The sequence below is a fragment of the Eriocheir sinensis genome, chromosome 52 (genome assembly GCF_024679095.1).
Source record: "Eriocheir sinensis breed Jianghai 21 chromosome 52, ASM2467909v1, whole genome shotgun sequence".
In the NCBI taxonomy this organism is placed as follows: Eukaryota; Metazoa; Arthropoda; class Malacostraca; order Decapoda; family Varunidae; genus Eriocheir; species Eriocheir sinensis.
The window spans coordinates 2930885-2957648 of NC_066560.1; the positions used below are offsets into that span (position 1 = coordinate 2930885).

The 26764-nt window shown below is 45.4% G+C and overlaps 1 protein-coding gene across 2 annotated transcripts; it reads left to right on the plus strand.

Moving 5' to 3' along the window:
• The first annotated feature begins 462 nt into the window (after positions 1 to 462).
• Positions 463 to 26033, plus strand: LOC126982896 (protein croquemort-like). Of its 2 annotated transcripts, none has more exons than XM_050835175.1 (12): positions 463 to 1011; positions 12879 to 13108; positions 14195 to 14352; positions 16398 to 16542; positions 16969 to 17091; positions 18606 to 18734; positions 19678 to 19747; positions 20688 to 20829; positions 21200 to 21345; positions 22229 to 22377; positions 23083 to 23156; positions 24946 to 26033. In XM_050835175.1, exons 1-12 carry the CDS (start codon positions 957 to 959, stop codon positions 25181 to 25183), a joined length of 1659 nt encoding a protein of 552 aa, XP_050691132.1. In that variant the 5' UTR covers positions 463 to 956; the 3' UTR covers positions 25184 to 26033. The 2 variants fall into 2 exon arrangements, with proteins under 2 accessions (XP_050691132.1, XP_050691133.1); XM_050835176.1 differs by lacking the exon at positions 463 to 1011 and adding an exon at positions 7759 to 7886.
• The last annotated feature ends 731 nt before the right edge of the window (positions 26034 to 26764 follow it).

The window sequence follows — 26764 nt, forward strand, 5'->3', positions numbered from 1 at the left end:
GCCAGTGCGACATCCGGGCTACGACAGTTACCTTTCCCAGGTTTCCCCAGGTAGGCTACCCATTTATCGACCAGCCAGAAAGGAGGATGAACAGCTGAATGCGCTGCACTCCTACTGCCCGGGCCGGGATTCGAACTAAGGCCAGGCCAGGCCAGATTCGTAATTAGACGTGTCAACCACTTCACCACGGAGTATCAACGCACAGTTCAGCTGTTTGTAGGTCTGATATCCTGCTGGGTTTTATTAAGGGGTTGACTTCTGACTAGGCACTCAGTGAACCGAGATGCGATCAAATACTTAACTAATAACCCTACGAAACTGTGCGGTGGTATTTCCTTCATTTGGTTCTTCAACGTTTTGTATTCGATGCGTTTGACGGCCTCCATCTGCTGGAGCGCCAGTGTTGCCGCTTTAAAAGACGAAGTGGCAACATACTCAACAGTGCCACCAACACCAAGCAACTGGCAGGCTTCGTTAAACTGTTTGCGGGACGCACATAAGGACCATTAATACTACCATTGCTCCGGCTCTGCTCGATTCCCGCGGGACTTGCCTCGACCTTATCATCGCGGAGAGAGCTTTATCGGGGCCAAGCAGATGACTATCACCGAGCCAGTGATAAAAGTGTCTTGTGGTAGGACAGCACAATGAAGGCGGCGTGCGAGGTGTCTATGTGTAAAAAGAGGAAGCTGCACAAAGCGCGGGGAGTGGTGTAAGTGTGTGTGGTGGAGGGAGGTGCAGAACATACACGCACACTCGCACAAAGATACAAACCAGCGACTCGGCATCGAGTGTGTTCAAGGCCTTGCCGCTCCGTGCTGTCTCTCAGACCGCCCTGCCCGGCTGCCGCACTTCCTGCCTCACTCCTACGCCCCTCGCTGCCTCACCCGGCCTCGTCTTCTGACTGGTGACAGGCCAAGTGTTTCTTCACAGTTTTGTGTTTCTCTCTCCTCGCCATGGAGTCAGAATCCTTGGTAGGCAGCGGCTCCAAGTCTCCGCCCCCTGACTACGGTAGGTGCCTAGTGGGCTAGTGGTGACGGTTGTCATGCACCACTGTTTACATTTTATCACATGTTTTATTTTTTCCCCTCACTATAGGGTGAAGAAAGGAATCTCTACCATTATAGGATTTATCCACTTCATGTAATGGTTCAGTGTGTTCATATAATTTTAGCTCCTTTGTTTATGTGGTAGTTTTGTCTGTCCCGTGGCCCCTTTCCTAAGCCATGACTTGACATTTTGACGTTTAATTGTCCTTGCTGTGACGTGTTATGGGATATGGGTGTCAGTGTCATGCAGTGTGTTATGTCATCCCCTACGGACACCAGCCTAACATTAAATGATAACGTACTTGTCACCTCATAACAAACCGGCTACTCCTTGCACCACATTGACATTATACGCTGACGTCATCATGCACAGCAGCACTCGTATATTTTTTTCCCCTTAAGTTGACGTTGTGGGCAGAAGATTCCCAGAAGAGGGGGTGGCCGAACAATAAAGTCACGACCCTGTGGTGTGTAAATAACGCTTGGAAGAAAACGAGACTCAAAGACGAGGAATCTGATCGTACACTTGTGATATTGAACCCACAGTGATCCCCTTGAGTCCCCCCTCGCTGCCGTGTGTTGTGAGGGCCAACTGCAACAAGTGGGGAAATATAAACAGGATATGAGAAGCAACGAGCCAAGCATTGTTCTTTGATGACATATGAGAGAGAGAGAGAGAGATGCACTTCATATTATCTCATAACACCAGGCGTCTCTCTCTTCTTTGTTCATTCTTGGCCGTATTCCAAGCTTTCCTTTACAAGAGAAAACTCCGCTCAGGACCGCTCTTATCAACTATATAAAAACAATGGCAGTTTTTGAAGTAATTTTTCGCCTTCGTTGAACTCTACATTTCAGCTCCAAATCTTTTTTTTCTTTTCTTTGCATGGTCCACTTGCGCAGTAGCTATTACCGAGAGAGAAAAAGCGTAATGTTGGATGTAGCCATTATCCTTTAAAACAATATTCCGTATGTACGTATGTTAATTAATTGCTGTCCCTTTTGTTGTATATCGATCGATATTGAAGGGGAAAAGGAAGAAAAGTGCAAAAGGTAAAGTTAGGGGCATACGCTATAGCTGCGCGTTACCTCGGTGCTCATCTCCGTCGCATTGGCCCTTGAGCCAGTGGTGGGTAAGAGCCCATAACTCCTGGACACAGGCCCAGTGTGACATCTGGGTTACCACAGTTGACCTTCCCTAGGCTACCCCAGGCATCCTCAGGTACCCATTTATCGACTCTCCATATCAGACCCTATGACATACCGTTTTTCGCAAATATCTTTCAAACGAAGACTCGGATCAGCATGGGACTTTGGCACAGATTGTTTCACACACTCCGCTAATTTTTGACGCTATTGTGCAATGCCAGATGCGGTTAATTATGGCGTTTACTCATGACTGTGATGGCAAAACCTGCGTGAGCCATTTACACATTCGAACAAGTGAGGCGTGACGTATTTGTGACGTATATCCACCACCTACCTCCACCTCTGGCTTTCCCTACTCCCACCCTCCCTTACCCTCCCTCCTCCTTCTCCCCCGCATTCTCTCCCCCCGCCCTCTTTCTCCCCCATTCCTCCCCCCCCCCCCCTCTCTCTCTCTCTCTCTCTCTCTCTCTCGGTGTACATGCGATGTGAAGCGTTGCACACATATGACTTGTCTACAATGGCGGATAACTCGAAAGTATATGCTTAGTATGGTTGGGTGTTTTTTGCACACGACCCTGATTCCTGTTCCAGCGTAACTGAATGTTGCTTAAGTGCTGTATGAGGTTTGTTTGCCAATTATATACCCATTGAAAGTTATACGAGTATATGACCCTCCTTCCCACAGGTTACGTTGAGCGTATGATGGGATGAAGCATGTAGCTGGCGCTTGATCATTTATAGGAAATCGCGTAAGAGACGAAAAGGAATGACGTTGGAATTGAAGCGGGAATTCATTGCAGAGTAAAAACGTGAAACGAAATTGGAGAAATATATGAATAATTTATTCTGATGTTTGGAAAAGACTGCCATACGATGTGTTCATGTAGATATGTTAAAAAGGCATAGCAAACAAAAATAGATAGTGAGTATATCGGGGAGGCGGTGGCTGAATCGACAGAGTAACAGCACCGCGTTCAGGAGGACGCGAGTTCAATCCCCGCCCGGTGCCACCAAGCTGGGATTTTTCAGCCGCCGCCGAGTGGCTGAAAACTACCCACATGCTGTCCAGAAGACCACCTATCAACCCGGACTCTAGATTCTAGGATTAAAGATGAGCTCCGGGAGGGCAGCATGAGCCAATGCAAGATGGCGCCACAATAAAAACACTCGCCTGCGCCAGAACGGGCTGGGCCGACCATCAGGACCCACCGGGGAAGCCTTAGGCTGACCATCAGGCCCCACCTGGAAGAAGCCTACCGGCGCTATAGGCCGCGACGTAAAAAAAAAAAAAAAAAAATGATGGGTGGATTAATAATGTAAATAACTGACCACATAGGCTGTTACTTCAACATTCATCACCATCGACAAACAGGTGATCCTCGTCATCACTGTTGATGCTGATGCAGACGGGATATAATTTATATTTATCTGCCATTAATTCAAGTCATACGTGTGCATAGATTCATATCTCGTGTACAGCACAAGTGTTTGTGGGAGAGAGAGAGAGAGAGGGGGGGGGGAAGAGGGGAGGTATGGGAGAGAAAGAGGGCGTGGGAGAAGGAGGAGGGATGGGAGTAGGGGAAGCCAGGGGTGGGGTTAGGTGGTGGACACACGTAACAAATACGTCACGCCTCACTTGTTCGAATGTGTAAATGGCTCACGCAGGTTTTGCCATCACAGTCATGAGTAAACGCCATAATTAACCCATCTGGCATTGCACAATAGCGTCAAAAATTAGCGGAGTGTGTGAAACAATCTGTGCCAAGTCCCATGCTGATCCGAGTCTTCGATCGTTTGAAAGATATTTGCGAAAAACGGTATGTCATAGGGTCTGATATGGATAGTAGCTGGGTGAGCTGCACGCCGATTGCCCAGGACAGGATTTGAACCCGGGCCCACGGATTCGTAGCTAGGCACGCTAACCACTTCGCCACGAAAGTGAAGAGATGGAATGGAATTAGTACATGTTGAAGTATCTTGAGAGAGAGAGAGAGAGAGAGAGAGAGAGAGAGAGAGAGGTAACCTTAGTAATGCAGCACTGGTGGCCGGAAGTGATCAGCTGGTATATACACACACACACATACACATACAGTCACACACACACACACACACACACACACACACACACACACACACAGAATATATATATATAATATATATATATATATATATATATATATATATATATATATATATATATATATATATATATATATATATATATATATATATAATATATATATAATATATATATATATATATATATATATATATATATATATATATATATATAATTTTTCTGCGTCCAGTATAATTGCAAGCGCAGGGATCCCATACAGCTTAAGGATTCGGGTTAGATCGCTTGGGTAAATCTATTATTTTTTTATAGATACATGCATTGATACATCCATATACATACATTGTACATTTTAGAAGTTTGTTGGTAGCATATAAGTACAATATAAATCTGGGAAATTTAAATAATCTTAAAAGTACTAATTTTATGTTACTTGCGCGAACATTACTTTTAAAATTTTCTTCATTTCTGTAATTTGGACTGCAAAAATTTACCCTCGAGACAACACTGCTTACTTTAAAACTACATGTTCTGATAAAAAAGTAATATACTGGCAAGGAATTTTTTTTTATATTCATATAACATGTATAATCATCGTTTATACAAGCTGCTGTTGTAATACATATTTTTACAAGATACTTGGAAACTGGGTCATGTATTTTATGAATATAAAATAAAAATTAACTAGATGAATTAGATTAGTTACTGTTAACAACAATACATTGAAACTGGTTTACCTCAAATTTAGGCGTTTGTTCTTACGTGCAAATTCATCAAGAACTTCATGATCAAGATTTGTGTCACAGTAGACAAAGTAAGGTCAGTCCATCTAAAAGACTTTCACTCAATGCGTTCCTAAGGTATGTTTTAAGCAATTTAAGGGCACTAAAGGATCGCTCATTGGTGGAAGTGCTAACAGGTAGGGTTGAAAAAATTGCAATAAGGCAGAAAAATTTGGATATGCGCCCAATTTTTGGGGGACGTGCCAATGTCTCAACAACTTGCTTTGACCTCTCATGAGATTCACGACGCTTCCAATAACTCTGCCCCCGTAGATATTCATCTTCAACGAGATCTGCATCTCCATCAAGAAATTTTCCATAAAATTCAACTGCCTCCTTCAGCTCACTAAAATCAGTATCAACTGAAAGAGAGGGAACAAGATTTCCCAACAAAAAACTCCTAATGTGTTTAGATGCAAACCTTTCCCTGAGTTGTGCTATAGCAGTGTCCGAAAATGGGAGAAAAATAGCTCTTCAATAGTACTCCTATGGAGTTGGTGTTGGAGGGTTAGCCTTAATTATGTTTCTGATGACCACTGATTGTTCAAGGCTTCTGGATGATATCTCCGTACCTTTCCTTAGCTTGGGCAAAATGTTGGTTGAACTTATTTCCATCACGATAGGACTGAAATGCATATATGCAGCTCTGTGTAGCTACACTTCCAAGAGCACCCATCAGTTCTTGTTGTGACCCCTGCAGTTTTCTGGCAAGGGTTTAGTGACACTTAGAACTGAGGTGAGCACTTCCAAACTCATGAGAAAACCTGGGTCACTCATTGCTTTAGATTAGGCTTGGCTGCTGCTTCTTCACCTAACGTGTTTTGCAGTAGTCTAATTATTCTTAATCATTATTTCATTATTTACCTACCTGATTAACATAATTATCCGGGGCATCAGCCGAGTCAGTGGTGACTTTCGTACACCAGATAGAGTACGTACGTGAAGCGTTTTGTGACCAAGGAGGAAATATGTAAAGAATGGAAAGGCACAAATCCCAAGCCTGCGTGAATTCAAGAAATGACACACGCTATAGAAAAAAAGTACTCCATAAACAGAAAATGAAGTCTATCAATCATAATTTTCAGAAATTTGGAATTTGTGGTCAGAAAAATATACGGATAACATGAATAGGCTACGGCCACGTGAGCCTACGTCGTCAATGAATGTTTCTTAAAATAGATCACCTGCTCTTATTCAACTCAGCAGCTCCATTGTTCAGGCGCTGAATATACAATAGTCACTCAGCCACTCTTCACTATCCACTGTCAAGCACAAAACGGTCATTAAAGGTGGTAATATAGCGGCAAAGGTCGACCTTACAGGTCCCATACGCGTCTCGCGTCGCCTGCCACTCTCCCCGTCATAATACAGAAGCACATTACATACTCACCACTGTCACCAGACAAGTTCACTTGGTGCCTCTTCAGTATAATTATATAGTCCTCCAATAACTTTGACTGCACCTTACACCTAAAATCAAGTAAATAGGAGAGGCAAGAAGGAGAGAAGACACACTTAGACTTTTGTGCTCTCTCTGCCAGAGCCATCCCAATCTCGTATTCCTCTTCTTCCTGTCTCCCCGCTCCCGCTACAAACAGTCAAACACCCCTCCGCCGTTTTCAGTTGACAGCTTGACATCGCACTCTACACACAATTTTATGAACCCATCATTTAACATCTTACTTTTTTTTCACTCAGAGCACACCTTATATCATACCATTAACTCAAAACAAAACCAAAGGGGAAATAACTCAGTCAGTCGATGCCACTGAACTCTCAACTCCACACACACACACACACACACACACACACACATTCGTAATCGTAATACTAATATACATTTTCCTATTATTTTCCTGTAACATTTATTATTATTTTTCTTTGCAAAAGGGGGGGGCCATGGCCCCATGGCCCCCCCTCTCGGTACGCCACTGCGCACACACACACACACACACACACACACACACACACACACACACACACGACTCGTAGCCCTTTACAAAGGTGCTTCCGCCATGACTTGGTCCCATTCCGCGATGCAGGAGTGTATTTCCCCTCCTCTTACTGACAGTCTTCTACCGCTTTAATATCGCCGCACTGTTGCATCTCATTCTATTTTCTACCGATATTTTCATGCTGACTGCTCTTCTGAATTTGCTGACTGCATGCCTCCCACTCTCCCGCGGGCCCGCTGCACTCGACTTTCTACTCTTGTTCATCCCTATACTGTACAAATCCCTCATGCAAGAGTTAACCAACATCTTTACTCTTTTATCCCTTCCGCTAGTAAACTCTGGAACAGCCTTCCTTTGTCTGTATTTCCTCCTGCCCACGACTTGACCTCAATGGAGGAGTCAAGACACCTCTTCTCCCGAAATTGACCTCTCTTTTGACTTTTATTCTGCTTTTCTTTTGTTGGAGCAGCGTTTGGTGGCCTTTTTTTGTTGTTTCTTTGTTTTAGTGCCCTTGAGCTGTCTCCCTTGGTGCAAATAAAAAAAGAGTATATTTAGTAGGTATTAAGACACCTCTGATAGCAGTTTTGTTCTTTGACATTTAGATGTCATTTAACTGAAATGATATTTAAATGACATTTAAATGAAATCTTAAGAACAGACGTAGTAAGCGTGAACATGCAGTTATGGCTGGCGGTGTACGTACATGACATCCCGCCCCTCCCTGCATGACTGTGTGTGTGTGTGTGTGTGTGTCACCGGATGGACGTAAGCAGGGATCCTAGAGACGCTAGAGACTCCTTGTCAGCAAGTCACCCACCACCACCACAGCCACAGTGACTCAACACCACTCGCCGCGTCTTGTAACCACCGATAAGTAAGACGAGTGTGTGTGTGTGTGTGTGTGTGTGTGTGTGTGTGTTAATCTACTTGTATCTTACGGGAAAATGAGTCAAGCTCGTAAGTCCCTGGTGAAGACCTTGTTTTCACCCTAGAGATATTCTCCGTCGGTGCCAGATCACCACCTCGAGAGGCGGGACACAACCCCCGACGGACACCCATTCCCTGCTAGGTGGACAAGGGCACGGGTGTAAGGATGGAGACTTTTCATCCGTCTCCAGTTTGCTCGGGAATCGACCCCAGAGTGTTTCGGTTATGAGCCGAACGTACTAATTACTGCACTACGTGCACGTGTGTGTGTGTGTGTGTTAGGTGACATACGTCCCCACTCAGAGTAATCCATTTCCAACCCATATCGTCACACACCAACACCCATCAAAACACCATTCACTCATATATATATATATATATATATATATATATATATATATATATATATATATATATATATATATATATATATATATATATATATATATATATATATATATAGCTGGAATAGGTAGGAAGACACCTACCGAACGGACTCAAGCCACTCCCGGTGAGGTATATATGGGAAGTGAGGAGGGTGCTGAAGCCCTCCAAAGACCCTTCCCATTACCTCACTAACCGTTTCCCTTTTGTCTCATCTTCACCAGAGAGTAGTTCAGCATGCTCTTTAAAGACAGATCCTCTCTCTATCCACACCACACTACATTCACACAACACTCACATCTTTTCCCAAAATACAAAATTCGAAATGGCGTTTAACAACAGTGCCTTGGAGGGGGGGGGGACCACAAATTCCCCCAGGGAGGACTACCCTTATGGCTGCCGACCTGAGAGGTGTCTTGATAACTCCTCGAACCTTTTTCTCATCAATTTCTGCAACATTCGCGGTCTTCGTTCTAATTTTCATTCTGTGGAACACCATCTCTCCTCCTCTAAACCTCACCTTCTCTTTTTCACCGAAACACAGGTCTTTGAGGCTACTGACAGCAATCTCTACTTTGTTCCGTCCTACTATCTCCATCCTAATTTTCAATCCAAAGCTGGATGTTGCGTCTACGTGTTCTCGTGCCCACGACCTTGACTCTTCAGAATTTTCCACCTTCTGACTAAGACTTCATTGTCATTCTATTACTAAATACATCTGTGCTGTTTGTCTCTCACCTAACTCTACTAACTATGTAAAATTCTTTGGCTACTTGAACTCTAAAGTGGAGCACATCTTGACCCACTCTCCCTTCGCTGAAATCTTTATCCTAGGAGATTTCAATGTTCACCACCAACTTTGGCTTTCATCCTCTTTCACTGACCAGCCTGGTGAACAAGCCTATAACTTTGCTCTCCTCAATGTCCTAGAGCAGTTGGTTCAGCACCCTACACGTATTCCCGACCGTCTTGGAGACCGGCCCAACATACTAGACCTCTTCCTTACCTCTAACCCTTCTGCTTACTCTGTCAAACTGTTCTCTCCGTTGGGCTCCTCCGATCACAACCTTATTTCTGTATCCTGTCCTATCGCTCCTGTACACCCTCTGTACCCACCGAAGAGGCGATGCTTCTGACATTTTGCTTCAGCTCGGTGGGACGACCTGAGGATGTACTTTTCTGATTTCCCGTGGAATGACTACTGCTCTACTCCTCATGCTAAAAAGCCTTGGTTTAATCACACTTGTTATCGTGCTGTCAAATATAGAGAGGCAGCTCACAAAAGGTTCCAGAGCCTTCGCACTCCTGCTAACCATGATCTTTATATTTCAGCCCGGAATCGTGCCAAATCAATTCTTAGACTTACCAAAACATCTTTCATAAATAGAAAATGTCAACACCTTGCTGCTTCTAATTCTTCCTGTGACTTCTGGCACCTAGCCAAAAATATCTCCTCCAATTTCACTTCTTCATCTTTCCCTCCTCTCCATAACCCTGACGGCAGAACCGCCGTTTCATCTATCTCTAAGGCTGATCTCTTCTCTCATAGTTTCTGTAAAAACTCCACCCTGGATGATTCTGGGCATATTCCTCCTACTCATCCCCCCTCTGACTCCCTTATGCCTGTTATTAAGATCCTTATGAGTGTTGTTTTCTATGCCCTCTCTGGCCTCAACTCTCAGAAGGCTTATGGACCTGATGGAGTGTCTCCTATTGTACTTAAAAACTGTGCCTCCGTGCTGACACCCTGCCTGGTCAAACTCTTTCGCCTCTGCCTATTAACATCTACCTTTCCTTCCTGCTGGAAGTATGCCTTCATACAGCCTGTGCCTAAAAAGGGTGACCGTTCCAATCCCTCAAACTACCGCCCTATAGCATTACTTTCCTATCTATCTAAAGCTTTTGAATCAGTTAAGATTCAAAAGCACCTTTCCACTCCTGACATTCTATCTGATCGCCAGTATTGGTTCCGCAAGGGGCGTTCTACTGGCGATCTTAATGCTCTCTTAACTGACTCTTGCATGGTCATCCTCTCTTAGCCGTTTCGGTGAAACTTTCTCTGTTGCGCTAGACATATCGAAAGCCTTCGATAGCGTCTGGCACAGATCTTTGCTTTCTAAACTGCCCTCTTTCGGATTCTATCCCTCTCTCTGTTCCTTTATCTCTAATTTCCTTTCCGGCCGTTCTATCTCTGCAGTGGTAGGCGGTCACTGTTCTTCCCCTAAATCTATCAACAGTGGTGTTCCACAGGGCTCTGTCCTCTCACCCACTCTCTTCCTGTTATTCATCAATTAACTTCTTTCCATAACAAACTGTCCTATCCACTCATACGCTGATGACTCCACTCTGCATTATTCAACTTTGCATTATTCAACTTCTTTCAATAGAAGACCCTCGCAACAGGAATTACATGACTCCAGGCTGGAGGTTGCAGAACGCTTAACCTCAGACCTTACTATCATTTCCGATTGGGGTAAAAGGAACCTTGTGTCCTTCAATGCATCAAAAACCCAATTTCCCCACCTATGAACTCGACACAATCTTCCAAACACCTATCCCCTTATTCTTCTGTCTAGCTGTCACCATCTTCAACATTAAACGTCCTCGGTCTATCCTTAACTCAAAATCTTAACTGGAAACTTCACATCTTCTCTCTCACTAAATCAGCTTCCTCGAGGTTGGGCGTTCTGTATCGTCTCCGCCAGTTCTTCTCCCCCGCACAGTTGCTATCCATGTACAGGGGCCTTTTCCGCCCTCGTATGGAGTATGCTTCTCACGTGTGGGGGGGCTCCACTCACACAGCTCTCTTGGACAGAGTGGAGTCTTAAGGCTCTTCGTCTCATCAGCTCTCCTCCTCTTAGTGATAGTCTTCTACCTCTTAATTTCCGCCGGCATGTTGCTTCTCTTTCTATCTTCTATCGATATTTTCACGCTGACTGCTCTTCTGAACTTGCGAACTGCATGAATCCCCCCCTCCCGCGGCCCCGCTGCACGTGACTTTCTACTCATGCTCATCCCTATACTGTCCAAACCCCTTATGCAAGAGTTAACCAGCATCTTCACTCTTTCATCCCTCACGCTGGTAAACTCTGGAACAATCTTCCTTCATCTGTATTTCCTCCTGCCTATGACTTGAACTCTTACAAGAGGAGGGTATCAGGACACCTCTCCTTCCAAAATTGACCTCTCTTTTTTACCACTCCTCTGTACTCTGTTCAGGAGCAGTAAGTAACGGGCTTTTTTTCTTTTAATATTTTTTTTTGTTTTTTTGTTTTTTTGTTTTTCGTTTACGCCCTTGAACGGTCTCCTTTGCTGTAAAAACAAAAAACGCTTCTGCGCAGTCTACACGAACAGAAGGCCAACCACTCTCGCCGCATAGACTCACACACATAGGCCGAACTCTGTCTGACGGTACACACACACACACACACACACACACACGCCAAGCAAGAGAAACAAACAGCGCTGGAGGAGGAGGCTGAGGAGGAGGAGGAGGAGGAGGAGGAGGAGGAGGAGGAGGAGGAGAAAGGGGGGGGGAGAAAGTGGAGAAGATCGAGAAGGCAGTCTCCAGACCGGCTGGTGCTTGCTATGTATCAGTTCAGAGGTAGTTTTCCACAGCCCACGCACGGACCTGATAACACCTGTGAACATTCCTATGGACAAAGCTATATCTAAGATTATAATTCATATTTGTCAGCAGTTTTAATCGAAATGAGAGTTTGCTATAGTTTCCATGAGGGTTATTGCTTACTCAGCTGCACAGAGCCTTTGGACAACCTGCACTGAAGCCGTCCACACGCTCGTAGATTAGCGACATTACCATTTATGTTAAGTTAGGTAGTTGGAGCTAGTTTGAAATGGGGGTCCCGGTGGGGAGGAGAGGAAGTTTGGTTGGCGAAGCTTCCCCTATAGGAGGAGGAAGCGAAGACCTTGATTGTTGAATATATTTTATTACTTTGGGAAATCCCCCCACCTTAAACGACGATTTCCCTCATGGTTTTCAAGCTTACGGGCCACAGGGAGGACGATGAGACGGCGTGGTGTAGTCTCTCAGGAATATCCACAATGCAAACGCCTGTGAGCACAACTATGGGTGCTCCAAGGTGCAGCGTTTAGCACTCTCATCCCCTGCATGGGCGAAGTGGAGACGAGCAGGCGATCTCCTGACACAATTGCTATGTTACTTAGCATTCCTTAATGTGTATCTGTGTTGTGGCCTGTACTCTGAGAGGTGACATCGTATTATCTGGCCGTCCTCAGCTACTGCCTGGTACAGGTGGGGTGTTAGACCTGCATGCTCGGGGAGGTGACCTAGACATTGTCCGCTGGCTCTGCCTCTAAGGGGACGGACCTTCCACGCACATGACACTCGAGTGTATTTGTAATTTTAAACATTACAATATTTCCTGCCCGGATGCCGTTTCCTTTGTCCTTTGTCCTTTGTCCTTTTGTCCTTCAAATCTTCAAAAGAATCGCTCCCTTGAATCACCCCCACGTGATGTTTTTAGCCTTTAACTCCCCCTAACTCCCCCTCACTTCCCCTCACTCTCTCCAGGAACCAACAGGGAGCAGAGCGGCAATTCAGGGAGTCCCTCGCAGGCTGGACCAGCTGGACCACACGAGGACGGGGACGATCCTAACGTGGCGGACATGGCTCGCGGCAGCGTGTGTCCCCTGAGTGCCTGCCAAGTGGTCCTGGTGGTGGTGGCAGCCCTGATGGCGACGCTGGCGGTGGCTATGCTGGCGGGAGGCTACCAGGCGATGATGAGATACGCCGTGAACCAGGTTAGAGACCGGAGCGTGAGTTGGGTAATTCTTGATAGCGGGAATAACGGAACACAGAGGATAGCAACCTAACCCCACCAAGACAGTCCTACCCCACAACTATCGTAACCTGGCGATTATTCCAAGGTTGTTATGAGAGGGGAAAGGACAGAAACAGTCGGGAGTCATGATTATCAGAATGACGCCGTTTTGTTACAGGCCGTTGCCGTTGTATCTGTCTGTTATATACCTTATAAATAATCAGGTACGCATATGTGCAGGCAACTGTATACGTCAAGCTAAAGCTAAAGTTGGGGGACATACGCTATAGCTGCGCATGGCCTCAGCGCCAATCTCAGTCGCATTGGCCCTTGAGCCTGTGGTAGCCAAGAATCCACGGGAGGCAGGCCCATGTATGTATTTAATCGCGCCTTGCTACAGGCTATAAAAAGTATAACGCTTAAATAATCAGGTAATCAGGTAGCTAGGCAGGTTTATGAATAAATAATAAGTTAATTGCTCAGTAGTCCAATGTAATGGCTCTGTTGTGTGGGTGAGTGAGGGACTGTTACCAATGCCTCGTGTGTAATGAAGCAGATAGTGTGTTCGTGAAGATAATGTATGTAGATAATTCATAAGAGACCTTGACGTAAATGTACATGTAGCAGATAAAGGAGAGATCGAGACAAACAGGTAGGTGTTATCTCTCTCTCTCTCTCTCTCTCTCTCTCTCTCTCTCTCTCTCTCTCTCTCTCTCTCTCTCTCTCTCTCTCTCTCTCTCTCTCTCTCTCTCTCTCTCTTAATTTCTTCTTTTTCTTGTTCTTTTCTTTTTTTTTCTTCTTCCTTTTCTTCTTCCTTTTCTTCTTTTTCTTCTTCCTTTTCTTTTCTTTTTTTCTTTTCCTCTTTTCTTCTTTTTCTTCTTTTCTTCTTTTTCTTCTTCTTCTTCTTCTTCTTCCTCATCTTCTTCATGGTGAGAGCTGACTCGCAGAAATGTTCAATATGCAAATACCTTAATAAGCTTTTCCTTCTCCTTTTTGCACTACCACCGCCATCATCACCACCACTACCATAACCATCACTACTACCACCACCACCACCACTTCGCAGCAACTAGTAATCAAGGAGGGCTCGACGGCGTACGACATATGGAAGGAAACCCCGGTGCCTCTGTCCCTGCGCCTTCACGTCTTCAACCTGACCAACCCTGACGAGGTCCAGAAGGGGTACAAGCCGATCCTGGAGGAGGTCGGTCCGTATGTGTGGAGGTGAGTGACTGAGGGGAGGAGGAAGAGGAGGAGAGGTAGGGGTGGTGGCGAGGGTAAAGAGAGGATAGAAAGAGGAAACGAGGCAGCTAAGAAAATTAAGTGGATGAACAGGAAATGAAGGAATAACTGAAAGAGGAGGAGGAGGAGGAGGAGGAGGAGAGGTAGTGGTGGTGGCGAGGGTAAAGAGAGGATAGAAAGAGGAAACGAGTTAAGAGAAGATGGCGCCACTATAAACACATGCCTGCGCCATGACGGGCTGGGACCGAACACCATCCAGGCCCCTCAAGCAAGCCTACCGGCGCTATAGGCGTAGACGTAAAAAAAAAAAAAAAAAAAAAAAAAAAATTAAGTGGATGAACAGGAAATGAAGGAATAACTGAAAGAAGAGAAGGAGAAGGAGGAGGAGGAGGAGGGGAAGAAGGTGGAAAAGGGAGAGGAGGAGGAGGACGTAGTGGCGGCAGTGGTGGTGAAAAGAGAGCAGTAGGAAGAAATGAGTAAAAAAGTAATAAGGAAGACAAGAGAAAGAAGAGGAAAAGAAGGAAGAGCAAACGGGAAAACAAGTGGAAGAAGTGGAGGTGGTGGTGGTGGTGGGAGTTCAAAAGAGAGCAGGAAGGAACAAAATTTAAAAACGAAAATCAAGAGGAGGAGGATATGAAGGAAGAAGTGAAGGAAAAAGGAGGAGGAGGAGGAGAAGGAGGTGATAGTGGTGGTGGTGTTCATGGCAGTGATGGTGGTGGCACAAAAGAGCAGCAGGAGGAGGAAGAGGAAAAGTAAAAAGTGAAAAGAGAATCAAGAGGAGGAAGAGAACGAGAAGGAAAAGCAAGTGGAACAGGAGGAGGAGGAGGAGGTGAGGGAGGACATGTGCAGGCGGAGGAGAAGGAAATTATTAAGAGGTGGGGAAGCACGGAGGAGGATGGTGACTAGTGACAGGAATATCTTGAGGAGGAGGAGGAGGAGGAGGAGGAGGAGCAGAAGCATGAAGGACAGATAGGTAGGAAGAGAAAGAGGAGAGCGGGAAGGATGTAGAAGAGTCATATTATAAGACACTTCGTCGCCCAAGAACACCTATTTGACAAGGCTTTCTTAGGAGTTGTGGGCATTTCCAGGAGTAGTTTTATGACCCTGGTGGTAGTTTGACCCTTCCTCTGTACCGTGAACCTCAAGAAACACTCATTAGAACCCGACTGACCCCCTCTTTGACCTTTAGAAATAGCTGATGTGAGTAACCAAAGTGTCTTGTAATACCGACGTAAGTGATATACGAAACAAAGTACTTAACGTATGTAACCATCTCAGGAACTACACAACGATGATGAACAAGTTAAGTATATTGTAAACAGAAGGCTTAGTCATGTACATTATCTGCGCCCTCCCGCCCTCCTCCTCCTCCTCCTCTTCCCTTTTTCTCTTCCTACTCTTCCTCCTGTTCCACCAGCTTTTCTTTATCTTTTTCTCCTCCTCTTCCTCTTCCACTTGTTTTTTATCTTTTTCTTATCTTCCTTCTCCTCTTCCATTCGCTTCTTCTGTCTTTCTTATCTTCCTTCTCCTCTTCCATTCGCTTCTTCTGTCTTTCTTATCTTCCTTCTCCTCCTCCTCCTCTTCCACTTGTTTTTTTTAATCTTTTTCTTATCTTCCTTCTCCTCCTCCTCCTCTTCCACTTGTTTTTTTTATATTTTTCTTATCTTCCTTCTCCTCCTCTTCCACTTGTTTTTTTATCTTTTTCTTATCTTCCTTCTCCTCCTCCTCCTCTTCCACTTGTTTTTTTGTTTTTTTCTTGTCTTCTTTCTCTTCTTCCATTTGTTTTTTTCTTTTTCTTATCTTCCTTCTCCTCTTGATTGTCTTTAATTTTACCTGCCTCTTGATTGTCTTTACTTTTACCTGCCTCTTGATTGTCTTTACTTCTACCTGCCTCCTGATCCTCTCTTTAGTTTCACCTCCCTCCTGATTCTGTATTTTATTTTTCCTGCCTCTTGGTTTTCTTTCGTTTCACCTGCCTCCTGATTCACCTGCCTCCTGATTCACCTGCCTCCTTCTCGCCTGTGCAGGGAGTACCACGAGAAGCGCAACGTGAGCTTCCACCCGAACAGCACCGTGACCTACCTGCAGCAGCGGTGGTGGGTGTGGGACCAGGAGGCATCGGGGAACTGCTCCCAGGACGACCCCATCCTCACCCTCAACACCATCCCTGTGGTTCGTGGCGCGCGCTTGTTTAAACTGCCCCTTCCCCACCCCCCCACCCCACCCCGTTACCTGTTGTGTGGATGTTGATGAATTAGTGGATAGAGGATTTCAAGTTGTTTTTTGTCGTTTTATTGGACTTAGATTTTTGTTTATTTTATTTTTATTTATTTATTTATTTATTTATTTATTATTATTATTATTATTTTTTTTTTTTTTTTTTTTAGTCCTGCGGTACACCCCTGTTGATAGGTTTAAGGGTAGAACAGTGACCGTCTTCCACACCAGAGATAGATCGGCCAGAAGCCTCTCTGCATTTTCAGTTTTTTTTCTCTGAGCATGAAGTAAAAAAAAAAGTTGGACTTATCAAATGACAGACATAATCTCTTCCATGGCAAATTCCCGAGTGTGACTAACCTTAGTGTGGTGCTCCGTCAGGCCGCGGCGTACGCCATGAAGTATACCGTGTACCAGTATGCCCTCCAGTTAGCCCTCAACATGGTGAACGAGAAGCTGTTTGTCTCCACCACCGCGCAGGAGCTGGTGTTCGACGGCGTGAAGGTGGGTCCCTTCAGCAACATGTAAAAAGAACCTCTCTTTCTCTAGGTCTTGGATGCGAGCGCGAGAGAACCCCACCGTGGACACTGCGAGCCGCTAGTTGGTCGTCTTCCTTCACGTGACCTCAACTGTTTTGTTTTACTCCTTGATCCTCGCGTCTCTCTTCCTTATTTAAGACTCTAATGTTTTTGGGGGAGTTCTTCCGTCTCTTTGCCTTATTTTAAACTTTTAATTTAATTGTTTCTCTTCTTGGTCCTTCTGACTCTTCCTTATTTTAAAACTTTCTAATTGTTTCTTTTCTTGGTCCATTCATCTCTCTTCCTTCTTTGGGACTATTTATAATTATTGTTTTTCTTGGTCTTTCCGTCTCTCTTCTATATTTAACCCGTCCGATGCGATTGGAACGAATTTGGCTTTCACTGGTAGCCTGAAAACATATACTCCCAGGTCTTTCTCTGCCTCTGTGGTGGATAGTGGAGTGTTTCCCATGTGGTATTGGTACACTGGATATCCCCTCCCAAGGTGCAAGACTACATTTTTCTTCATTGAATTGTAGCAGCCACTTTTTGATCCATTCCTGTAGCTTGGCGAGGTCTTCTTGTAGGAAATCCGCAGTCAATGGGTTAAAATTTTCTGATAGTTTCTTTTCTTGATCCTTCCGTGCCTCTGCCCTTTTTTAACAGCACAGGGAGCAGCTCAAGGACAACGACAAAAAAAAAAAGTGCTCGCTGCCTTATTACACACATTTTCTTTTGTTTTTTCTTTGTCCTTCCGTCTCTCTCTCTTTCTTATTCTAAATACTTTCCTTTCCTTCGTATATTATTTCACTTTGGCGTTAGTTCTTATTGCAAATTTATCTACCTCAAATGTCATCATCATTGTTCAACGTCCATTTATTCCCTATGGTGGGGTTGGACGGGATATGAACCCCACTGTTGCCGGTCCATAGCCATTTCTTCCGTGATGTTCATCCTCCTCATATCTTCCTCCACCACCTTTCTCATAAATATCTCACACCTGTATATTCATGCGTGAGTCTAATGGCAAACTTCCTTGCTCTGTTTGCGTTCAATAAAGGGACATCTAACTCCTTGCTTGTTGGTCAGTATATAAGAACGAAATAGTTGCTTCTTTACCTCCTCTTCTTCTTACAGGATAATTTTCTGCATTTTTTATAGATCTACAATTGTCTGTACACGCAGTTTTGGGTTTCATGAAGTCTAATGAAGCAGTGAAACAAAACAGATAGGCCGGTATTACAAGACAGTTTCGCTCCTCACATCAGCTATTTCTAAAGGTCAAAGAAGGGGGCAGTCGGGTTCTAACGAGTGTTTCTTCAGGCTCACGGTTCAGAGGAAGGGTCAAACTACCACCAGGATCATAAAACTACTCCTGGAAATGCCCACAACTCCTACGAAAGCCTTGTCAAATATGTGTTCTTGGGCGCCGAAATGTCTTATAATGCGACCCTATATAATCTCAAGTCTGATGTGTTGATGTGCCCCCCCGCCGCACAGGACCCGCTGCTCGACTGGATTCAACACAACGTGGTTTCCGAGAACGGCTCCTATCACTTCCTGCTGCCGATACTGGAAGGGACCGGGGGCGGCATCACTAAGTTTGAGAAGTTTGCTTGGTTCTATAAGGTGAGTGGAAGGAAGGGGTGGAGGTGAGCTTGGGGAGGTGGAGGGAGTAGGAGGGGGCGAGGGGCGTGTTTGGATGAAGGACAGATAAGAGGTCGGAAGAGAACAATGATCCCGTAGGAGGGTAGACGGAGGAAAGGAAAAAAACAGACTTTTGCAGGTCATACATAGCCTAAAAATTATTATATACAGATGGACGACCAAAGTAACGGAGTGGTAACCCAGAAATTGTAGAAGTCGGGGCAAAAAGAAGCACAGGTGGAGAGATATAATTCGGGCATTTGCGAGAGGAGGATGGAGCACACTTAAAGGGCTATTACACTGGGCATATTTTCCGTGGATTTCCAGTCATACCACGATTTCCGATGGCGTGGTTCTCTTATTTCCGTGGTTTTCTGACGCGTCCACGATCTTCCAAAGCTGCGGTAGATTTCACCAAAGGACGACGGTATTACTCACCATCATCATCAGCAGCAATAACAAGAAACAAATGAGAACCACGCCAGCGGAAATCGTGGTTTGACTGAAGATCCACGGAAAATGTGCCCAGTGTAATAGCCCCTTTAACATCAGACAGAGGGAGGGGGAGAGCGTTGGGAAAGGTTATTGTCCTGCAGTGGGCTTTATTTTTTCATAGTAATGGCTGATAATACTGACTGATAAAAGCAGGGTGTGCTCGGACGACACTCAGGCTTCGTAGGCGACTGTTTTCTCGAGCACTGATGATAATAAGGAAACGGCTCAGCATTATTATTTTTTGAGTGAGTGAGAGAGAGAGAGAGAGAGAGAGAGAGAGAGAGAGAGAGAGAGAGAGAGAGAGAGAGAGACAGACACAGACAGAGACAGAAAGCTTATAGGAGACTCCTGGCTCAGACACCTTTCTCGCCGTGCTGGCAAGGCAAGAAACGGTCAAGTAATGGTGTATGTGTGTGTTGTGTGTCCGCAGCGCAACCTGTCCCTCACCTACGACGGCGTGTTCAACATGATGACGGGGCAGGACACGATCGACAACCTGGGTGAGTACTGCGGGCTGTGTCTGTGTTGTGGGGCTCTTGCAGCATCAAGACCTCTCGCACCCCGAAATTGACCTCTCCTTCTTTTATGGGAGCAGCGTCCAGAGGATTTATTTTTATTATTGTTCCTTGTGGTTGAGCTGTCTCCTTTGCTTGTAAAAAAAGGAGGCCTGGATGGTATTTGGCACCAGCCCGTCATGGCGCAGGCAAGTGTTTATATTGGCGCCATCTTCTCTTGGCTCATGCTGCCCCCCGGAACTCCTTCTTGATTCACTTGGACGGTTTCCTCTAGAGTCCGGGTTGATGGGTGGTCTTCAGGACAGCATGTGGGTAGTTTTAAGCCACTCGGCGGTGACTGAAAAATCCGAGGTAGGTAGTGTGGGGATTCGAACTCGCGTCGTCCATCACGTGGTGAATGTGGGCCCAGCACGCTACCACTCAGCCACCGCCTATCGCCTATTGCTGTTTTTGTTTTTTGCCCTTGAGCTGCCTCCTTGGCTATAAAAATAAAAATTAACTGAAGACATCAAAGACAAAACATAAATATCGATCCTTGTAATTACCCCCACGCCATGGCGGCACTACATGGTGGTACAATCGTTGTCACTTTGCAATCGATGAAAATATCTGGCCGTTTTCTCCTCATCCAGGCTCATTTTTCTTCATTTATTGTCTCGCGATCCTTACTTCAATTTGTCTTAAGGATTCAGTAAAATGCATCATGAGCCATTTTATACCCACCCGATCTTATTTTCTGTTATCCTCACCTAATTTTCTTTTCGTCCGGTCCCACTTTTTCTCTTATTATTCTATCTACTTAATTTTCTCTCCTTAATCGACTTTTCTTACTATATTGTCTCTAAAAATACGATCATAGGTAGGCTTCAAGGGGCGTCAATTCTTTATTTTCCCCATGCTCGTGAACCGTCTGGCGGCGCTGCAGGGAAGATCGACAACTGGAACGGAAGGAACGCCACCTCCTTCTACACTCCGCCCTGCAACCAGCTGACGGGTTCCGCGGGAGAGCTCTTCCCGCCGCAGCTCAGTCAGAAGGACCTCGTGTTCTTCAGCTCCGACCTCTGCATGTGAGTACCGCGGCAGGAGGAGGTTGATGTACGAGTGTTGGGAAAAGTCGAGCAAGAGGAGCGTGGGTCGTAGCAGTGGAGGGGAGTTAAGAAAGAAGGAAAATATACAGAAAGAGGAGGAAATGAAGATGGATGTTGGAGATGGTGATCGAAAGGGTGGCGAGGCATACATAGGGTGAGGGAAGGAAGTCACAAGCGTAGACACTAAAGGTAGGAGTAGGGTGAAATGCGGGCAGGGAGGAGAGATACTCTGAAAGCCATGATTGATCTGCGATTATGAGGATAGAGGGGGAAGGGGAGGGGTGGTTATCCGCGTGAGTGAGTGCGTGACTGAAAAAGACTTACATCGTCGATTTGACCCCTTCCTCAGGAGCGCCAAGCTGTTCTACAATGGGACGCAGGATCACGGCGGGCTGAACTCCTACCGCTTCTGGGGCACCAACCACACCTTCGCCAACGGCTCCACCATCCCCGGCAACGAGTGTTATTGCGTCGGCAGCACCTGCGCCCCAATGGGTAAGTCTGCCTTAAGGAATGTAGCAATGCATTAGTTTGAATTTCTTGCTCTGCCCATTCCGTCATTCCCTCCCGACGACCCCACTTTACATCATTATTATTAGTCGTTATTAGTCCATTGCAAAATGAAGGTATTTCCCAGTGTTATTCACTTGTCCATTTTTTTCAGTTTGTGTATTCCATCCTGATCCATCAATTAAATCTCCCGGTCTTATTAGCTATCAGCCCTGGCTGCTATAGTACTGGAGTTGCCACTTGTCTTGCTGCACATGATATGACCTTCCCAAGTCCATTCTGATTCTTAATCATTAAATTACCCTCAGTTTTATGTCATTAAGGCTTGTTCACACCGGGAGCGATGCTGCACTACGCGCGCTATCCCGCCACGTGGCTTTCAATCGCTTGTTTTCAGTGAGACCTGACAAGGACATAGCCCATCTCACGCATGCGCAGTAGAGCACTAATCCAAGCATGTGAGCTACCGTTTGAAGACTGCAATTTCAATTTCAAGCACAGGAGTCCTGGAAACAATAGAGCAGTTAGTAGAGGAAGTGCGGAAACATCTGAGCTTATATGATATAACTACTGGGACGTGAACAGGGAGGACAGCTGGTGGGTGGAACATCTCTCAGTAGCTGAGCTGAGCGAGGTGTGAACACTTGTAGAGCAAGCATCGTGGGCGTGTCTAGGCGACATAGCGTGAGGAGCAAAGCATCGCTCCTGATGTGAACTGGCCCTTATCCACGATGCTCACTTCATATCTATCAGTGTTTTATCCAGCATGTTCACTATTCCTCCCTGCACCTTGGGAAAACTAAAACTAATGAGTCAGATCGTAAAGTCCTCAAGTGTCATTCATGATCCTTTTTCTCCGTGTTTGCAGGACTCCTTAACGCCGAGTCCTGCAGGATGGGCGCCCCGGCCTTCGTCTCCTTCCCACACTTCTACGCCGCTGATCCGTTCCTGTTGTCGGGTGTGTACGGCCTGCACCCGGACGAAAAGAAACACTCCTTCTACATGGACCTTGTGCCGGTGAGGGAAAGGGAGGGAGGAGGCGAGGTGGAGGGACAAGAAGATGCAAAAAAGTGGAGCGAGTGAAACGGAAGGGTTGTGTTGCATCGGGAAGGAGGAGGTGTGGGAGTGAACAGTGAGCTGAAAAGAGGAGAGTGAAAATAGGAATGTCGTAATTGTAGTACAGGGAAGGAGGAGGCGTACTAGAGGATAATGAGAGGCTGTGTTGGCGGTAGGAGCAGGAAGAGGAGAGTGAGAATGTGTATGACGCACGGAGGAGTAGTGCAGGAGAGGGTTAGGAAGAGGGAAGAAGAGATCAAAGGACAGAAGTAGGGCAGGAGGTATTAATTAAAAAAGCAAGAGGAGAAGAGAGCGGAAAGGAGTGGGATTGAAGGGCAGGAAGAAGGTAAAAGGAGGGTGGGACAGAGAGACGGACAGTGACAGAAATATTAGGGGAGAGTGAAGGATACGGGGCAGACCAGTAAGGAGCGGAACAGAGAAGGTTAATGATCAAGAAAAGGTGGTAAGGATTGTGTGAGGAATATTTGCTGTGTGCGATGATAAGGATTTTGTTGGTTTAAAACTTGTTCCTAGAAAGACGCATCATTGCGAGGGGGGAGGAGGAGGGGAAGTGTGTGGGGGAGGGGGGGGATTGTATGTGTGTGTGTGTGTGTGTGTGTGTGTGTGTGTGTGTGTGTGTGTTTCATGGTTTCCCTTTTGGTGCAGGGCCTCGGAGTTCCCGCCGCCGTGTCCGTCAAGCTGCAGATCAACATTCACCTCAGACCAAACCCAAGCATCAGGTTAGTTCCTCCCTGGCCCTCCCTTCCTTGTCCTCTTGCTCCCTTCACTCCCTTGTCCTCTTGTTCCCTTCACTCCCTTGTCCCATTGTTCTCTTCCCTTCCTTGGCCTCTTGTTCCCTTCACTCCCTTGTCCCCTTGTTCCCTTCACTCCCTTGTCCCATTGTTCTCTTCCCTTCCTTGCCCTCTTGTTCCCTTCACTCCCTTGTCCCATTGTTCTCTTCCCTTCCTTGCCCTCTTGTTTCCTTCCTTGTCCTCTTGCTCCCTTCCTTGCCCTCTTGTTCCCTTCACTCCCTTGTCCTCTTGTGTCCTTCCTTGTCCTCTCGTGTCCTTCATTCAACTGTCTCTTTCTTTTTCCTTTCCTTTCTTGTTCCTTTCTATTCCTTGAACCTTTCCCGTTCCCTTTTCCTTCCTCATTCCTTTCACTTTCCTTTTCCTTCTTGTCCCTTTCCCTTTCTTTTCCTTCATGTACCTCTCCCTTTCCTTTCTTATCATGTTATTTTCCCTCCTTGTTCCTTCATGTAACTTTCCCTTTCTTTTCCTTCCTTGTTCCTTCATGTAACTTTCCCTTTCTTTTCCTTCCTTGTTCCTTCATGTAACTTTCCCTTTCTTTTCCTTCCTTGTTCCTTCATGTAACTTTCCCTTTCCTTTCCTTCCTTGTTCCTTCATGTAACTTTCCCTTTCCTTTCCTTCCTTGTTCCTTCATGTAACTTTCCCTTTCTTTTCCTTCCTTGTTCCTTCATGTAACTTTCCCTTTCCTTGCCTTCCTTGTTCCTTCATGTAACTTTCCCTTTCCTTTCCTTCCTTGTTCCTTCATGTAACTTTCCCTTTCTTTTCCTTCCTTGTTCCTTCATGTAACTTTCCCTTTCCTTGCCTTCCTTGTTCCTTCATGTAACTTTCCCTTTCCTTTCCTTCCTTGCTCCTTCATGTAACTTTCCCTTTCCTTTCCTTCCTTGTTCCTTCATGTAACTCTCCCTTTCCTTTCCTTCCTTGTTCCTTCATGTAACTTTCCCTTTCCTTTCCTTCCTTGCTCCTTCATGTAACTTTCCCTTTCCTTTCCTTCCTTGTTCCTTCATGTAACTCTCCCTTTCCTTTCCTTCCTTGTTCCTTCATGTAACTTTCCCTTTCCTTTCCTTCCTTGTTCCTTCATGTAACTCTCCCTTTCCTTTCCTTCCTTGTTCCTTCATGTAACTTTCCCTTTCCTTGCCTTCCTTGTTCCTTCATGTAACTTTCCCTTTCCTTTCCTACCTTGTTCCTTCATGTAACTTTCCCTTTCCTTTCCTTCCTTGTTCCTTCATGTAACTCTCCCTTTCCTTTCCTTCCTTGTTCCTTCATGTAACTTTCCTTTCCTTCCTTGTTCCTTTCGTTTCATTGTTTCCTTTTCGTAACCGGCCCATGACTTTAATTTTCCTTCCTTATTGCTTCTTCCTTTACCCCTCGCCCCCCCCCCCCCCCCCATGAGATACCGCGTAGCTTCGCATAGTGTTGTAATTATAGAAACAAAAAGGCTTGTAGTTACGAAGTTTTCTTTTTTTACATTATCAATATTCAGCTCATTCGTGTCATACTGCATCTTGTTTTGTTTTGTTTTCGAGATCAATTCCTACCCTGAACACGCGCAACTTTTTTTTTCTCATCCTCTTCTTCCTTTTCTTCCTCCTCCTCCTCTTCTTCTTTTTTTTTTCTTTTTTTCTTATTTTGCTTCTTCTTCTGCTTATGCTTCTTCTTTTTCTTCTTTTCTTCTGCTTCTGCTTCTTTTCTTCTTATTCTTATTCTTATTCTTCTTCCACAGCCTCCTCAAAGACGTGCCCGATGTCTTCCTGCCGATGCTGTGGTTTGAGGTACGCGCCGAGATGACTCCCGAGATGGCCTCCCAGGTGAAGATGCTCATTTACTTCATGTCGTCCTCCGCGATCTCCATCGGGGTGTGGGTGGTCGTGCTGCTCGTCGCGGCTCTCATGGTCCTCGGCGTGCTGCTCTACAACCGCTACAGGAGGGAACCGCCGTACCAGCTCATAGAGGAAACCTGAGTGTGTCGCCGAGTGGTCTCTACCGTGTGTTGGTGATGATTAGGCCGTTATGACGTCGCCCTACGGTGTTAGTTGTGCTTACTACTACTACTACTACTACTACTACTACTACTACTGCTACTACTACTACTACTACTGCTACTACTACGTTGGCTCCCGCGGGTCCTTTCTTCCCCTCTGCTCTGCCACTCCGTCCCCACACCTATCTCTTCCTCTCATATGCTAGCTCAGCGTTACCAGATTGTCGTACTCAGCCTCCTACGTTTGCCGATTTCCGACCAAAAACTGCCTCCTCGACCCCAATAACTGCCTTCATATATAGTTATCTTTAAAATGGTTAATTATTGGTGTTTTTTGGCAATAGTTATGGCTCAGAAACCGGTAAATAAGGGGCTCTGAGTACGATAATCTGGCAACGGTGTGCTAGCTACAGGTACCATAAGAGAGGAAAAAATAGGTGTTGGGACTGTGTGGCAGAGGAGGGGGAGGAAAGGACCCGAGGGAGCCAACGCCAAAACGGACTCACCAACCTGGTTTCACTAGACTACTAACACTTGGTAATCTATAACCGCTACTACTGCCAACTCTTCTATTGCTGTGCTACCCCCATCACTACCACTGCAACCATTACTACGTCCTCTGTGGCGAATGTGTCTTTGTATGAGAGAGAGAGAGAGAGAGAGAGAGAGAGAGAGAGAGAGAGAGAGAGAGAGAGAGAGAGAGAATTTATGCACCACCTGTGGCTGTGCAAATTATTGTTACATTTTTATAACCATTGCGTTGCATTCACTCAGCATTTATTGTGATATAATTATAAAGACAATGTTAATATAAAAACTGTATCTATATATATTATTTTTTATTGTCCTTAAATTTGTCCATACAATCATTTAATTCGTCCATCCCCCCAAAAAAACGATTAAAAAATTATATAGATTAATTATTCTTGCTACAATACTCTATTTATATTTATTTTAATCACAATAATATATGTTTTAGATTTTTAAATATTTAGAAGTTTCGGTAAAGATTCGTATTAGGTCCGTGCCAGTATCTCATAATCCACTTTATGAAACATCACTATCTCTTCATGTATTTTTTCTACAAACCTTCAACAGTCATGGAAACGCTTTGAAAATCCAATTCAAGGACTTTTTTTTTACTCTTGAAAATAGGGGATAATGTTTACGAAAGCGCGTCGCCTCCTCTGCTGGCCGCGGCGACGCTGCAGCCGCCGCAGCTGTAAAATAGCTTGCAGAGGGGTTAGGGTCGGGGAGCATATTTAAACTACTCCAACCGAACTTTACGACCTACTAACGGGGGGGCGACCCCACCTTCTAACCAGGGGGGGCTACGCCCCCCCCTGGTACCCCCCCTCATGTATATGTGACTTATTTCAGCGAGGAGGTATTTCTCGCAACACCCCCTGCAGCATCGCCGCGGCCAGCAGAGGGGGCGACGCTTTCGTAAACATTATCCCCTATTTTCAAGAGTAACAAAAAAGTCCTTGAATTGGATTTTCAAAGCGTTTTCATGACTGTTGAAGGTTTGTAGAAAAGATATATGAAGAGATACTGATGT